Below are 17,455 nucleotides of genomic sequence, written 5' to 3'. Positions count from 1 at the left end.
AATCTCAATAAGTTTCTTTATCAAATCGGAACCGTTTTTATTTTTAATTCTATATCATTATAAAATTCCACGGGATTGTCTTTAGGCCTATCTCTAATTTGTACATTGTCCACTAATTGTGCCATCTCTTCCACACGTTCTAATAATTCGACAACTTCCAAGACGTCCACCAGTTTTCTACAAAGTGTCACTTTTGGCTCAAAGTGTGGTCGGAACTACACTTTCATCCAAAGTGTTCCTTTGCACCAAAGTGTCGACTGTGCAATGGAAAAGTGATACTTTGCGTCTTCCAAAGGACTCTTTAATCGAAAGTGTCGACTATGAATACCAGCCTAAGTAATGATGCTATATCTGCTGGTCAATTCTTAGTATGGTGTGCCTATTTTTTGTGTCCATCTTATTCACTTTCTACTTAAAAGTGTCATGTATTATACATGTGTTAGGAATCTTATTGGTAAGACTATTAATTTATAATGTAATATTATATTTATTTATTTGTTCACCACTTTGGAATAGTGGTCAGGATGTCTGACTATGAAACTAGTGGACCTGGGATCAAATTGGGGTTGGAACAGGTTGCCTGGTTGAGATTCTTTCCGGGGTTTTCCTCAACCAACTAAGAGTAAATGCTGGGTAACTTTCGGCACCAAACCCTGGGTTCATTTTGCCGTCATTATCACATTCATCTTCATTCATCCTGCCAACTTTCTTACTCATGTCATCCTATCATACGAAGCTAAAAGTACCGACCTAATGAGTATTCCAATCTCAGAACATTATTCATCATAATCGCCAAAAAGCAGGCAGAGGCGCAAATGCCTAAATATCAGTGTGTCTGTAACTGTTTAATTCCCTGGATTTTCAAAACTGCTTCCGATATAATTTCAATCATTGCATGAAAAATGATGAAATTTACCGGAAGTAGCTTTGAAAATCGAGGAAATTTGAAAGTGATAATGTTTTTTTTTTTCCTGAAAAAAATCTGTTAAATGCACATAGCTGATTTTGGAGGTGCAGGGTCAGTATTCTCTATCACTGATAAAAGTTACTTGGAAAGAACTATCAGATGGGAGGAGACCTTTGGGATGACCCAGATTCTGATGAAATGACCAGGTGTAACATGATCTGGAATGAAAAGGTGGAAAAAGGTCCGTAGCATGAGAGAGAAGCTTGGAGGAAAATTGTGATTGAGGCCAAAATGTTTTGGAGATTTGATGCGTCACAGTGAATGAATTTGATTGTATTTTATACCTCATTTCAAGAACATTTGTATTATTTTTATCTTGGCTGTATAAGAATTAGAATTTCAATAGACTTATAGTCCAACATACAGTATATGCTGATTGCATATTTAATAATAATATTAACTTATTCTATACTTCTGATTGAGGTTCTGGCTGATATGTACATTTGCACTGCTCTGCGTCATTTTTGAGGTCAACATTTTTCTAACTGATAATATAAAATGGTTGTATAGTTTCAGTCAGCAACTTATCGAAGTGTAAGTACAGAGTGAATTCAGTTATGTCACGTTAAATTATATATTTCACAAATCACATTATATTATATTTCACGAATATTTTCGACTTATACAAAAGTCATCTTCAGGTGACATAATAGAAGCAAACAAAATTGAACACAGGTGATTGCAACACAATGAGTGAACACATATACACATTACAAAACATGCATGCTCATTTTAAAAGAGCATTAGCATGGCTCTAAGTCGCAACAGTATACAATATAATCTTAATATGACCTTCAAACTTATTTTTCTAACTGTTCTTTCATATTTAGTGCATGCTGAGTTCAGAAATATGACTCAGTTTGCTCAATCAGCTCAGACTTTTTTTGCTATCGAATCTTTCAAAAAGATGATATTTCAGAAATAAATTGAGGACCGCTTTTGCAAAACTTGCTAACTGCAAAATTTTCAAAATTGAGATTTTGGTGGATTAGTTAACATAAGACAGGCCTCTACATGATGTTAAAGGCTTCTTAGGAAAAACCTATTATTTCCTTCACAGTAATGCGTTAAAGTGTGATCGTTTTTCCAAACTTGCTTTCCGCTAAGTGAGAGTTATAGCAAAACTTGCAATTATTTCAGTTTTTTGTGCCTCCTATAAAATTTAGTTTTTACAGTTAGCAAGTTTTGCAAAAACGGTCCTCAATTGTATCTTATAGTTATGAAACTATACTAGTTATGGTTTCAAATCAGACTTATATTACATAAATAGTAAAATTTGTATATGGAATGAAACACGAACATTATTATTGTGGAAGAAAGAACCTTTTCAAGGACTTTCTTGTGTGTTTTACGTCTGGAACATCCCTCTTGATGTACCAGCAATAGTCTGCAAGCATGTTCACATCCCAACGACCCTAGTACCTCTCTTTCTTCACTCGAATGTTTCAGTGAAAACTCTCGCATTGCTCCTCTCTGTATTTCCCATAATTTTCAGGAAAGTAATGTAAATACGAGCTGAGGAAGTGCATCTTTATGAACATACATGCACCAAGAGTCTGATAACTGTGCAGGAGTTCAATGGCATGTTTGTACTCTGGGTTCCTATGGTTGCCTAGAAAGTTCGTAATAATAGACTTCAATGCGAGCAAGGCATTCCTCTCTTTATTCTGTTTATTATTATCGAATTTGGCATCATTCATAAGCTCCCTGATTTTAGGACCATAAAAAATATTTGCTCTTAGTTTACCCTTACTGACACATGGGAACTTCTGACTTAGGAAAGCAAGAGCTCTACTTTATTTGTTGAGTGTCTTGACAAAATTTTTCATTAGGCCAAATTTGATGTTTAGTGATGGAGGTAGAATTTGAGGATCCACGAGAGCTTTTGACAGAACGGTGTGTGAACCTGGTTTCAGGCTAGGTCTTGCTTCCGAGATGCGTTAACATAGTGCAGCACACATGAGGTGCGAAAGGTTTGTCCTGATCACCAATTTTAACACTAAAGTAGGCATGAAACATTTTCCTCACAAAAGGAGTGATTTTAAATTTTCGATCTTACGTTGTGACTTTACCATAAATGTAGCTAAATTAGTCTGGATGATTTATTTCTATTCATTTTGTAAGAACGTTCATTAAATCAATCTTATCACTGAGAAAGCTTAAGCCAAACTACATGGTGCTGCAAGAAAGAAGGTAATTTTATCCTCTATCTGTCTCCTACTAAGTTGCCACTATTCAGAGTTGCAAACTATGGCCTGCATCTCAAGTGTGATTTTCAAGGTTTGAAATACGAATGAAATTTCTTGAAAAGGTCCTTTTTTCCACATTAACTCTATTTATGTACTGTATCATATTAATGTACATATGATATGAATTTGAGTCTGTTTCATAGTGGTAAACATCATTATCTCTTACCTGTTTTATGATTTATTTTTGTAATACATACTGACTGAAAACTCAGTTAGTAAAAAAACCTGACCTGGTTGAGCGAAATGAGTTATATTTTTGAATTCAGCATGCAAGGAACATAAAAGATCAGTTATAAAATCCTTGACCTCAGAAAAAAAGTTTTGAAACGCAGACCAGTGTATTATTGCATGATGCATGTATTAGATGCAATCTAATTAGATCTTCAAGTTGTATTATGTATTCTACTACATTTTATGATTGCATGGATTTTATATATATGTTTTTTTATATAGGTGATCTTATTGGACATGTGACTTTAAGACTTCAGGCTCCATGTTGTGATCTTGATGGACAATGGGAAGATGAAGAGTTAAGCATAGCTGTGAATCGCACCATCACAACACTACATAAGGCAACAGTGAGACCTCGACGAATTGCTATGAATCCTGACACATCAGGGTCGCATCTTACTGCTCCTGCGTTTTGTTATGTTTTCCCTTTATTACGTTCTGCTCTGTTGTCCACATTGGCAAAGACAGATGATGCTTTAGTAACTTGCTGCCTTCAAATCATTTCTGAACATGCGCAGATGAGAGGAGGTGGAGAAGATGACCAAGGAAACGACCTTTATCATCCTAACTTGCTTCCACGAAAGCAAATGTTCGAACTTCTCATAGAAATGATAAGTACGTTACATTTAATTTAATAATTAAAGTGTGCCTTCTGAATTCAGATTCTTAATTGTAATATATTGTTACTAAGTAACATGAATGATAAATTTGTGTTTCTTCTCGAATCTAACAGTTCTGTCTCAGTTCAAAATAACGTAGTACATACAGAACTGTACCATAGTGATGTAGAAAGTAGTTCAGTTTTTTAGAAATAAAAATTCTGAACAAAATTCTTCTGAGTAACATATGTCCTGTACATGTTTAGGTCTCTCTCTATCTCTCTCCCCCCTCTCTCCCTCTCTGCCCCCCTTCTCTCTTCCCCTCTCCATACCTCTCTCATCTCTCTCTCCCTCCCTCCCTCCCGTATAAGAGAGTAAGAGAGAAAACCAACAATGTTTTTAAACAAATAACTACTATTTGTAAAGAACTTTCACCAATTAAGAGGAAAGACTTTACACAGATGAACAGAAAGATACCATATTGAAAACTACTTTTTCGACATATAGCAAGGATACTGATAACATGAAAATGTCTGAATAAGTGATTTGCAACATAACACTACTTTGTCAGCACTCTTCAGACTAAAGAAATGAACATTGTAGTTCATGTGTTATAAGTCTACATACTTCTACCTTTCACTTACACGTTATAACATTTGTTTTGTATTGTAGCCTAATCATTTTTAGTTGATTTAGAAATTTACACGAATGGTTAAGCCAACAAATTTTTATCTTTCTGTAGGTCGTACTGGAGGGCGTATCCAACAACAAGCTGGATCTGCTCTGCTTGATGTAGCGACATCAGGTTCTGGAACAATAGGCTGTGCACGTGCAAGTGCAGATGAAGTTGACAGTTTGCTTGCAGCATTGCAGAATCCATCTGCAGTGGTACGGGATGCAGCTCTTCGAGTGAGTAGTAATTTAATATTATTATATGGAGGAATATTTTCTAATGGAATTCAAATAGGAATGTCTACAGTAGTCAGTTGAAGCACACCATTAGCTGATAGACAATTGCTATAGTTGTTTGCATTTGTTTTTTAATTCGATACGGTATTTAAAATGCAAGATGTGGTTTTGTTTTTATTTTTGGTGCCATACTCAATACAGACTGATGAACTGCTAACGCACTTCTTAATCTAACCTTTCTTCTTACTGGTGACCATAATAGTAGATTAAATTATGCTACATTAAAATATTTACCTTATTCGAATGCAATCATGGTAAGTGTTTCTGCATTCACAGCTGTCAACCTCCTACTCACTACCAGGTTGTAATTTAAAAACTATCTTTCTGCTTCAACATTTGACATTGGGTATCATGCTCCTTAGGGTGGCAATGGTTGCCACAATCATTATAAGACAATTTCATTCCACTTAAAAGCTCACCAACAATAGTTTCATTGCATTTAGAAGCTACCAATGTTGACATCAACACAATCATTCTTGGCAAGCTCTTCCTTCACCAAATTATGGAAACAAATGTGGGCCTCTGAGAAGAGTTGAGGTTCTAATTTCTGGATAAATGGCGCATTTTTCTTCATTGCCAGCAATTCATTTGGAGATATGCTTTTTGTAGCATTCAGGGGATCAAGTAGTGCTCCGATAGATTCAACAATTTTCATAGATGGATGAGAAATTTTCATTTCATCATGGCTGATTGGGCTGAAATGCGTGAGTTTTGTTTTTGCTTCAGCCTTAAGTCTGTTGGAAGCTTATGTAGCTCTTGTGACGTTTTTTGTGGTAAATATACCATCACAGATAAGTTTCAGTTTTTATTCAATATCATTCAACTTTCTGCAAGAAGGTTAATGGTAAGGTATGTTGAACTAATAGAAAAGTACATGGAATTTTAAGAAAGCAGATTGGAAACTATTTACAGCAGAACTAGACGAACACCTCAAGCTCAACACACCACTAATGGGAAAATACAAACTCAGATAGATTGAACAAATATTTCTTTCAATCTATTCTTAAAATTAAAAAAAAAAAAAGCACATCCCATGAGGCAAACCAAAAAATACACCCCATATTGGACAGAAAACCTGAATTTATTGAAACAAGATAGAGATAAAGCAAGAACCAAAGCAGAACAAAGCAAAACACCAGAAGATACTCAAGATTGGAGGAAGAAGACTCCCATTCTTAAAAAAGCAATCATAACAACAAAAAAGAACAGTTTTAATACATTTATTGAAAATATTAATTACAGAACTGATAGTGCTAAGACATATAAATTTCTGAAGAATATTTCCAATACACAAGAAAATATTAGCCAACCTATTATTCATAATAACAAAACACTAACAGAGAGTAGAGATATAGCAAATGCATTTAATAAACACTACTGAAACTCTCACAGATTACATCTCAATATAAAAAAACCGACAAATTTATCAAAAGAGAATTACATAAAAGTAATAAAAACAATAATACTAGTAATATCACAAAACCCGAAATATTTCATCAAAATTTTACTTCCAAGGAATTAACTATAGCCAGGGGCGATTTCTCCGGGCATGCTATGCTTGCTGCGCAAGCCCAATATTTTCGTAGAATGTGTATTTCTCAAAATGGGATTACGTACATTAAAATTTATTTTGATTTTTGTAATAATGTCTAGGCATAATACCATCCGCAGGTTGCGCACCGCAAGATCGCAACGCTTGCTCGTTTCTCTGAGCTACAGGAAAGACGTAGAAACAGCGAGAATGTGATGCACGCGCAAGTGCCTTTCTCCTAATCCGTCCCAGTCGCACATGCTTCTGTTATATGCTGTATGAAGCTCTGGTCCGAGAGCTACACCGACGACTATATTTAACGTTACACAGATAGCAGCAGTGTTGCCGCCAATTCAGCAGTTTTCCCGCTAAATCTAGCGTTTTTCGGCGTTAGTTTAGCGGGTAAAATTTATGAAACTTGTATTGCTGATCTAGGGATTTAGGGGGTATTTTTAGCACTTACAGCGGCAAAATAATATAATTTGACATTGACAATATAGCAATTTAGCGGTTTCTGCAAGGCTTCACAGCGGATGTTTAAGAATCGAGTTGGCAACACTGATTGGCAGCAGTTTTTACCAGTGAATGTGCTGTGATTTGCGAGTGTAATGTAATTTTATGAGCGGAATGCATATGTTAGCTGCTGCATGTATTATTAGTTCTTAAACGTTAATTTGAAGTGTTGCAATGAGTTCGGAAATGTGTGTTATTGAAACTTTATTATCAAATCTATTTTCCCGGAGGACTATTCAAGAGAAGACCGACATTATAAAGAACGGCAGACCATGTCCAGAGCTCCCAAATTTAAAAAGACAGCATACGGAGAAAAATAGAGAATATGTGCGCTCGTTCAGTACATCTCAATACAACAATACGCACAATACGCATTGGTTGGCAGGATCGAAAAAACTGAATAAACTGTTTTGTTGGCCGTGTTTGTTATTTTCTACAGATAACGGTGTATGGTGTAAAAGTGGCTTTGACAGTTTAAATACTTTAACATTGTCTATTACAAGACACGAAAAGTCTGCAAACCAGATGAATTATATCCTCCCATCTTCCCCCATCAATAAAAGAGCAAGCCTAACTTTCGTGACCAGCATTCGCCCCTGACTATAGCTATACAAAATTTAAAAACCAAGAGATCTCCTGATCCTGACAACATTCATTCACAACTTTTTAAACATCTGGGGGAAAAGGCCAAGTCTGTACTTTTATCCATTTTCAATTTATCATGAAACACCTCAATTCCTGCAGCTTGGAAAAAAGCAATCATTGTACCAATTCACAAAAAAAGGGAAACCTGCTCATGATGTTAATATTATTTTATCGACCAATAGCATTATTAAGCATGACAGCAAAAAACTATGGAGTCAATGATCTCCAACAGATTAACTTGGTATTTAGAATCTCAAAATCTTTTATCACCAAGACAGCTAGCCAGTTTACGACAACTACACTCTACTAATGAACAAGTCATACGCCTCGGCCAAGAAATAAAAGACAATTTTAACAAGAAAGAAGATTCCTTGACAATATTTATTGACTTTCAATTAGCATATGACTATGTTTGGGAAATTATTACTAAAACCTCAGAAATTAGTTATCTTCAGCAATATGTTTAAATGAATATCAGAATTGCTTAGTCAAAGATTCATTGCTACTGAATTCAATAACTCACTTTCTAGTTACAAACAAACATATCGAGGTCTACCTCAGGGCGCTGTCCTCAGTACAACTTTATTCAATATTTATATAAATGACTTACCCTGCCTATTAGAGGAATCAAACATGAAAACAGCACTATTTGCAGATGATATAGTTTTGTGACTTCCGGATCTCACAGACATAGAGACAAAATCCAAAATTCTGCTCTTAAAGGTCTAAATCAAATACATGAATGGAACACATCAAATTTGATGACACTCAGTTTAAGCAAAAGTAACTACCAAATATTTTCACTTGGTAAAAAAGAAAGAGAATTCAATATCCAATACAATGGCCAGCACCTTCCTAGGATTATAAATCAAATATCTTGGAGTTATTTTCGACAGTAAGTTAACATGGGGCAACCATTTGAAATACATTTCTGAAAAAGCTCGTAAAAGATTCTCCCTTCTGAAAAGAAATGGGGATACTCTAGAAATACTTAGACTACTACATACAAAATGTTTATACAGCCAGTGCTGACATACTGTGGAGAAATTTTATTTACTTCACCTTTCATAAACGAAATAGAACATGTTCAAAACCAAGTTCTCAGGCTCATTACTGGTGGAATCAAAACAACTCCAATAGATTCTCTGAGATTCCTCACTAATAGTGTAAATTTTTATACTGAACAACAATGTAATTTTGTTATGTCAACAATAACTCTTCACTTTCTACAATTTAATTTCACTCCCGTCAACAATGGGATTTGCTTTCCACACAGTAACACAGTATTCGTTAGTGCACTCCACAGACGACAGTGACAATTTACTTGGACTATTACGAACAACAATGAACTGTTAATCTTAACTAATATTCACAAAGCACTATTTACAACACAGAACTGTCAGTTCTCAGTTCACAGCTCGTTTGTCTTGGCTAGTTCTTCTAGCTCAGTCACTCGCGTTCACAGAATCTCGAACCCCAGACCTTCAGAGACGAGCCGCTGAACTTCGAACTCAGGTCCACCAACTGCAGTCCACTGCACTCGAACTCCGGGCTTCAGGCTCCACAGTTATGGACACAACTCAAGTCTCGCTCTGGTCTCGAAGCTGGCTTCACTGCTACACAAGACTAACTCGCTTACTGTCCAAATCTGCCTGTAACAACACTGGCTTATTGACTGACTGATTGACTGACTCACGTTCACTTGCGCATTGTATTTATAACTAAGCCATAGTTTCTGGAGAGTTCGCTGTCGGTCGACAGATGTCTAGAAGATAACGGCTATCCAGACTTCTCTGGATCTTTCTCCTCACTCCACTTAATGGATATTGTTAGTTTTAATTCAAACAATAATGAAACTTTTATTGTCACAACAATAATCACTTTCTATAATTTAATTTGAACACTCCCGTCAACAATGGGTATTTCCACTCCACACAGCAACACAGTATTCGTGGGTATTATAATCACTTATCAGTCAATCTGCTTAATGTATCCAGCTGTTTGCTGACAACATAAAGTCCACTATAGTCCACTGTAGTCTATTCAGTTGTTGTTTTTCACGAGAAATGTGGGGTATTTTGATCGGTGTTCATTATAGATGCCTGTTGCTAGTAGCCAGAGTTGGGGTGTAGTCAATATATACTGCAGGGCTGTGTCTTCTGCACTTAAATACAGTACAATATGTGTTCATTGTTAAGATATGGCTGGCTTTGAAATCCCTGGAAATTCGAAGCTGCCCATTCTTGTCTCTACAAGTGCTAGTGCCAGTGTCCAGTGGGAGAATCAATTCAAAAGAAGGGAAAGAAGTGTGTGCAGAAGGAATTTAAATGGAACATTTTAAACAATGAGAATCCAGTCCAAAGCTGTGACCGCATTGAATACAACTATCCTAACTCCCCTCCAAACTTAAAATGTTTTGACAGTAGACTCAACCTAATATGACGAGAAGGTTCCTACTTTTTATTTGGTTTTTTGAATTCCATTAATTGGAAGAAAGAGAAAGTGTTTCTATCTGACTTTTTTTTTTTGTACAATGTTCACATGTTAATGCTATCTCAAAAGTAATTAAATGCCATTTTAACGTTTTTCTCACTTATGCATTTTTTCTTCAGACCCCATAAAAAAGTATAAATGAAGTTTGACTGTAATTGGTTTGTTGACTGTTATAGCTTGTAATAATATAACTGGTGTAGTTTTAACTGCACTTGTTATCAGTCATAAAGCTACAGTATTTTATTTTGAATAAACTTTATTTATTCAGCTTCCAAGTGAAGGCTGCCTAAAAAACAAAGCTTACCATAAAATTGTTTTTTTTTTAATAAATGATAGGTAAATAATTATAATGTAAAAAGAGAAACAATGGAGAAGGAAAAGAAAAAGAAATAATACAGTTATAAATAACTGAAAATTATTAAACAAAATATTATTATTAATTCCAGAAGAAACATCATTTCTTCCTAGTGTCTATTTATCAGGTGATTGCAGTCATCTATTCAGCACTAGTTGCAGGAACCAACTTAAGAATGAGCAGATCGCTTTATGAAAGAGATCAGTCTATTCAAGTGTAGAGATTGTTTCTTAGAAATTTTATAGATCCCTTCACTGCAGATAGAGATACTCGCACTTCAGTAACAAAAGTTTTTCCTAGATCAAACTGTTTGCAAAAATGCGCGAATCTTTTTGTGATGGTCCCTTTAGCCCCAATGAGTAATCAATAACTTCGATCAAGTGCATTCAAGTAATTCTTTGTTTTGAATGATAATATTAATATTTCACCACAATATTTTAAAACTGGTTTTACATACACATAAGTTGTATTCAGTGTTGTTCTAGAGTTTCCCCATTTAGTACCTGATAATCTTTTTAGTATTTTAAATCTATTTAGTGCTTTCTCATTTACAAGATTTTTCCAGATCAGTTTTTGTACGAAAATGTACTCCCAAGTATTTTACATTTTTTTGTAAATTAATATCTTTACAACACAAGTTAATTTCAACTGGAGTTGACCTTAAGGAACATAATTGGAAATTAGTTTTGGCTGTATTTACAGTCATTAAATTATTTGTACATAATTAACTTACTTGTTGTAAAGCTGTTTGTAAAGCTGTCTCCAATTTTTTTTATTTCATCAGCTTTTTGTGAACTCCAAATAGCCAAATCATCACCAAAAAGAGCTGTTTTTAGTTCACATTTTTCTAAATGTTTTGGAAGATCATTGATATAGATGTTAAACAATGTTGTACTAAGATCCACTCCTTGAGGTAAACCTAGATGGATCTGTTTATATTTGAAGGTTGCTCTTCCATAACTAGTAACACGACATCTTTGTGTTATAAATTCTGTGGTGTTTGATTAAAACATGGTAACTCCAAAATACGTGTTTTGAGATACAAGCATTTTTATTTTCACTTTTCCTGCACTTACTTACTTACAAATGGCTTTTAAGGAACCCGCAGGTTCATTGCCGCCCTCACATAAGCCCTCCATTGGTCTCTATCCTGAGCAAGATTAATCCAGATTAATCCAGTCTCTATCATCATATCCCACCTCCCTCAAATCCATTTTAATATTATCCTCCCATCTACGTCTTGGCCCCACCAAAGATATTTTTCCCTCCGGTCTCCCAACTAACACTCTATATGCATTTCTAGATTCGCCCATACATGCTACATGCCCTGCCCATCTCAAACGTCTGGCTTTAATGTTCCTAATTATGTCAGGTGAAGAATACAATGCATGCAGTTCTCCGTTGTGTAACCTTCTCCATTCTCCTATAACATCATCCCTCTTAGCCTCAAATATTTTCCTAAGAACCTTATTCTCAAATACCCTTAATCTCTGTTCCTCTCTCAACGTGAGAATCCAAGTTTCACAACCATACAGAGCAACCAGTAATATAACTGTTTTATAAATTCTAATTTTCAGATTTGTTGACAGTAGACTAGATGACAGAAGCTTCTCAACCGAATAATAACGCATTTTCCATATTATTCTGTGTTTAGTTTCCTCCTGAGTGTCATTTATATTTGTTACTGTTGCTCCAAGATATTTGAATTTTTCCACCTCTTCGAAGGATAAATCTCCAATTTTTATGTTTCCATTTCGTACAATATTCTGGTCACGAGACATAATCATATACTTTGTCTTTTCGGGATTTACTTCTAAACATATCGCTTTAATTGCTTCAAGTAAAATTTCCGTGTTTTCCCTAATCATTTGTGGATTTTCTCCTAACATTCACATCATACGCATATACAAATCATAATTCTCGTTCACATACAAATGTGAATGAAAATAACATAAGATTAGGTGGAGATATGACTGAGATACCAAACAACAGAGAACTGTTTTTTTTATAAGGACTGTGCTTTCAGCTAAAAAAGGCCATTTTTTGGAGTTATCATGTTCTGACCAAACACCACAAAATTCAGTAATCCAACATAGCATTTTATTTCCATGAATTCCCATTTGTTGAAGGTTTCTGAGTAAGTTATATCTCCAGACACATAATTAGTTTTAATTGTATTATTGTGCTTTATATGCATGTTAAATTTATGATAACTGTGCCATTTGTCACTGAATTCAGAAAATACGACCAGTCATTTTTTGTGTGAGTGTGTGTACCTGCTAATGTGAGATTGTCATGTCAAAATGAAATTGAAAGCAGTAGTAGTAGCTCTCTTCTCAAAAGAACACGATTGAAATAAGAGTTCATATAAATCTATAAGTGAAGATTTTGATCTAATTAGATCATATTATACTCCGTCTGATGTTTCATCATCAGAAAGCATTTCTGTTAGTTAATTTAATAATATATTTTTAAAAGTCTATAATCTGGACATAGAACCATATCATACTCTACTTAAAAATGTAAAATATATAATATGGGGTGAACCGTAAATAATGTCATTAATTTCAGGGGTTATTGTTTGAAATATTTAAAATAAAGTTTAATCCTTTCCAGTCCCATGTTGGATGACACCCGACACTGGAATTTCCACATTGTGGTCCCGTGTTGGACAGCATCCGACACACTTCTCGCGAAGCTTATAAACAAACTGTAGTGTAGCTGCAGGACAATAATTGTGTTAGAGTAGAGTGTGCGGTAGTGTTACTCAAGTGGTGTTCAAACGATGATTTCTGCATTGTATAATAGTCGTAAATTTAATAGAGTTATCAGTGTGTAGGTTTAGTGCAATGGCATCTACAGGCAAGAACGTGTTGAGCAACAAACAGATTCACAAGAAACTGTGTGATGACTCCTCCGATTCTTACAGTGAATGCAGTGGAGATTTGGATATTGACATAATTGAACCTTACAAAATATTATATCATTCTGAGTTTCGTGATAGTAGTGATGATTCTGGTGATGATGATGCAGGTGGAAGTGTTGTTGGCATAAGTGCTTCTAATGACTATTGATAATGAAGGTGGTACTGTGATTGATAGTAATGACGAAAACTATAATGGTGATAGTGACGATGATCATGATAATGATGATTGGGCTCTCTGGAGCGATGATCTTGACTTTAGTAAATATGCATTTTGTGGGTCACCAGGCTATAAACCACCTAGAAACGGAAATAATCCCACTAATCCATGTGAATTTTTTCAGTTATTTTTTAGTGAAACTTTGTTGAAAGAAATAGTTGGTGAAAGAAAGATACACATGAGAAAAAATAAACAAAGCCATGCCTCTGAAGAAGATTTATATTTGGATCGGGTGGAAAGAGGTCACATCAGAGGAGCTTATGGCATTTCATGGTGTGTTATTGAATATGGCAAGACATGTCAAATGTTCCATGAAAGGTTTTTTCTCCGAATAATGGCTCGATTTCTCTTGATTCTACAAAGACATATCTTCGAAAAAAAGATATTTGCATATATATTGGGGCCTTCACATCTCTCCCCCTCCCATGAACGGAACTCCAGATAGACAAATGCAGTCCCTTGCCAGTAAAGTAAAGAACGTTATAGAATACGTGGATTCAAGATTTTTAGAATTTTATAATCCAATGTAATATTTGTCTGCTGATGAGCCAATAGTAAATTTCAAGGGTCGTGTGGTGTTCAAGATGTACAATCCACAAATGGATATGTTTATGGATTGATACCCTATTATGGGTCTTTGGTGTACCCAGAACTCACATTTACAAGCAGAATTGTTTTGGAACTCATTACCAAGGTTCAAAACGCAACACAAGAGAAAGGATACCATCTGTATATCAACAGGTTCTATACCAACATGAATCTTGCTAGAGAGCATCAGTTGTTTTTAAGACTACTTAATTTCTCACGTCTTCTATTCTGTAGATAGATTTATGACATTCAACAACACTGCATGAATATTTGTGTCTTGTATTAAATATCAATACTAACCCTTTGTATTGTATATTAAAAACCATTTGGTATATTATCAGTCCCTTCTGTATATATTTCAACTAGGCTGTGACTATGAATTAAGATTTTGTAGTACTAATAAAAATTTTTTTAACGTGTTCCATATTCTAGTCGTGAAGCGATGTACGAATACCATGGAATGTAAATAAATGCAATATAATACAATACAATTAAAAACCTAATGACTTTCATGGTTCTTATTAGAGTCCTTAAACAAAAGTTCTGCAAGAGCTTTGTTCTGAATTCGCTGCAGAGACTGAATTCCTGTCAAGACAATTATAAATTATCACTAGCCGTACCCGTGCGCTCTGCTGCACCCGTTAGAAATAAATATAAAGTAATTACATAATTAAAATAGGACGTTTGATCCAGGGAACATTCGTGTTTGATAGAAGGATAAATCGTTTAATATGTTATTTAATTTAAATTGCATCCAAATAATTAAAATGCGATCATTTTGGTCCAGAGACACTCATTTGGTGCAATGACAATTCCTTTAACCTGTTTCTTAATTTTTATTACATGCAACCATAGTTTAATGAAGATTGACATCATTTAGATTTAATGTGTATATTTTATTTTACTTGTTATAGGTTTCCATTGAATTATGGTAATAACTTAATTTTAACCCTTGTTTTCTATGTATTCAGTAAATGGTGCTTGGCCCACTATGGTTGTGAATCCTTCAAATAAATTATATTATATTATATTATATTATATTATATTATATTATATTATATTATATTATATTATATTATATTATATTATATTATATTATATTATATTATATTATATTGTATCATATTATATTATATTATATTATATTATATTATATTATATTATAAGTTACTGTAATAACATTATAGCATTATGTCCATCTAGAGAAACTACACTTTCCAATGGTGAAATAATAATTAATTATACAAATCGGTTAATTTAGCTTCCGATATTACTTCATACAAACACAGAAACATTCTCTGTAGGCTATCTTTCATAGCTTTCGATTGTTGCTGTCCAAGGCTCCTTATAGATGAAGTCATTTGTTTTTTTAATTCATTACACGGCCTTAGATGGCAGTTATTTTAATTTTGAAACTCATTTATCTCATTAAATATCAGTCCTATCAAAATTTTTCGAGGAATAAAACTTATCGCAAATTACTTTTAAAGAAACTTTTGTTATGTAACATTTTTCACAAAAATCAATAATAAGCGAGATATTTCGATTTATTTAATTCAGGCCCCCTTATGACCCCCCTTTTAAATAATGTATTTTGAATGCCATATAGTCTAAAATCTAAGTTACAACGAACTTAATTTATATTCCAATTTTCATCGAAATCCGTTCAGCCATTATCACATGGAAAGGTAACAAACAGACAGACAGACAGACATACAAACAAAAATTTCAAAAAAGCGATTTTCGGTTTCAGGGTGGTTAATTATATATGTTAGGACCAATTATTTTTGGAAAATCGAAAATTACCAGAAAAATTTCGGCTACAGATTTATTATTAGTATAGATTATTTGGGGCAGTGTCTATGCTTGCAAAGGCATAGAACTCGATCACCAAGGAAACTGTTGTCAGTTGCTTTAGGAAGGCTGGATTCATTGGAAGTGGAAATGAAAGTGGAGGCTAAGGAAATGCTCCTGTGACTGAAAGCCACTGCCACATGTCGAGAGATTTGGATCATTTATGACTATTTTCTACGGGAGTTGACAGTTTACTAGAGCATACCACAAAAAATTCTGTGGAGACTACTGAATCATATAGCCAACCTGTATAGAAAAATAAAAGTACCAAACAACTTGGAAAAATTCTTTATTAGGCTAGGTTAGGATAAAAGAATAATTATTGTCAAAAATAATTTTTATATGAGTAATATATGTATTGTACATAAAAAAGGGACTGTTAGATCTAATATCAATGCCCTTTTCTCCTGTCTCTTGATACCATTATGGCGATGTGTCTGTTGTTTGCATCTTTGGAGCATCATTATACTTCTTCATAAACTTTAAATTTTGATTTACGTAGTGAAGATGCTGTAGTTGATCTAACTTTATGATGACGTGAATTTCTTAATAACTAACTGCCTTTTTGGACAGCAACCCTGCACATGGCCTAATGTTGCAATCTTCTCACATCCTGGAAATCCACAGAATGTTGTAGTGTTTATCATTTCTGCACTGATCTCACTGCAGCCATATTACAAGATATTTAATGGTCTTTGTCCATTTGTCCAAAAATTCGTTTTAGTGTCATTTTTAAATACTCTTACCCCTTTCCCTTTATGTGAAAGTTTATCTCAAGAATCGAATGCTTTTTGCCATAATTTTTTTGTAATTAAATGTCCAGAACGTGGAATAAGATTCCTAATAGCATTGAATAGAAGTGGGCATAAAGATTTAAAAAATACGAGATTAACAAATGTAGAAGAAGGAATAAATTGAAAAGAGGGAGTCAATAAAGGCCAATTTGATTTATTAACGAAAATACTTTCTAGACCTAGAAGAACTTCAGATGGCAAAAACAATTTTATTATGATTTCGTAAACAACAAAATGTTCATAATTCAGTTGATATTAATGATGCTATTACTTAAAAATATTACAATGATATTATTTATGCGTTACTCATTTGCAGGGAACACAAACTTATTAACAATGTTAATCCATCATTTTTAATAAGTGGAGAGAGAGATTTTTTTATGTTGTGTGATGAAAAAATTATAAAAATTAAATCAAATCTGAATATTGGTGAATACATATATTGCATTTATTACTTACATTGAAGTTAATCAATAATAAACTGTTTCATGTTAAAGCTGGAATTTTTTTTATGTTTTAAACCA

The 17,455-nt window shown here is 34.1% G+C and overlaps 1 protein-coding gene across 1 annotated transcript in view; it reads left to right on the top strand.

Moving 5' to 3' along the window:
• The window catches only part of l(3)80Fj (lethal (3) 80Fj), a 499,933-nt gene that overhangs the window by 156,485 nt on the left and 325,993 nt on the right, over positions 1-17,455 (top strand). The window contains exons 16-17 of the mRNA XM_069845727.1: positions 3,670-4,062; positions 4,789-4,955. Coding sequence (XP_069701828.1) covers positions 3,670-4,062; positions 4,789-4,955 — 560 coding nt within the window. The remainder of the gene's footprint in view (positions 1-3,669; positions 4,063-4,788; positions 4,956-17,455) is intronic.

This window comes from Periplaneta americana, chromosome 14 (genome assembly GCF_040183065.1).
Source record: "Periplaneta americana isolate PAMFEO1 chromosome 14, P.americana_PAMFEO1_priV1, whole genome shotgun sequence".
Classification (NCBI taxonomy): Eukaryota; Metazoa; Arthropoda; class Insecta; order Blattodea; family Blattidae; genus Periplaneta; species Periplaneta americana.
Note: the sequence above shows the minus strand (reverse complement) of the source record. Positions and strands in the feature narration are given on the sequence as shown.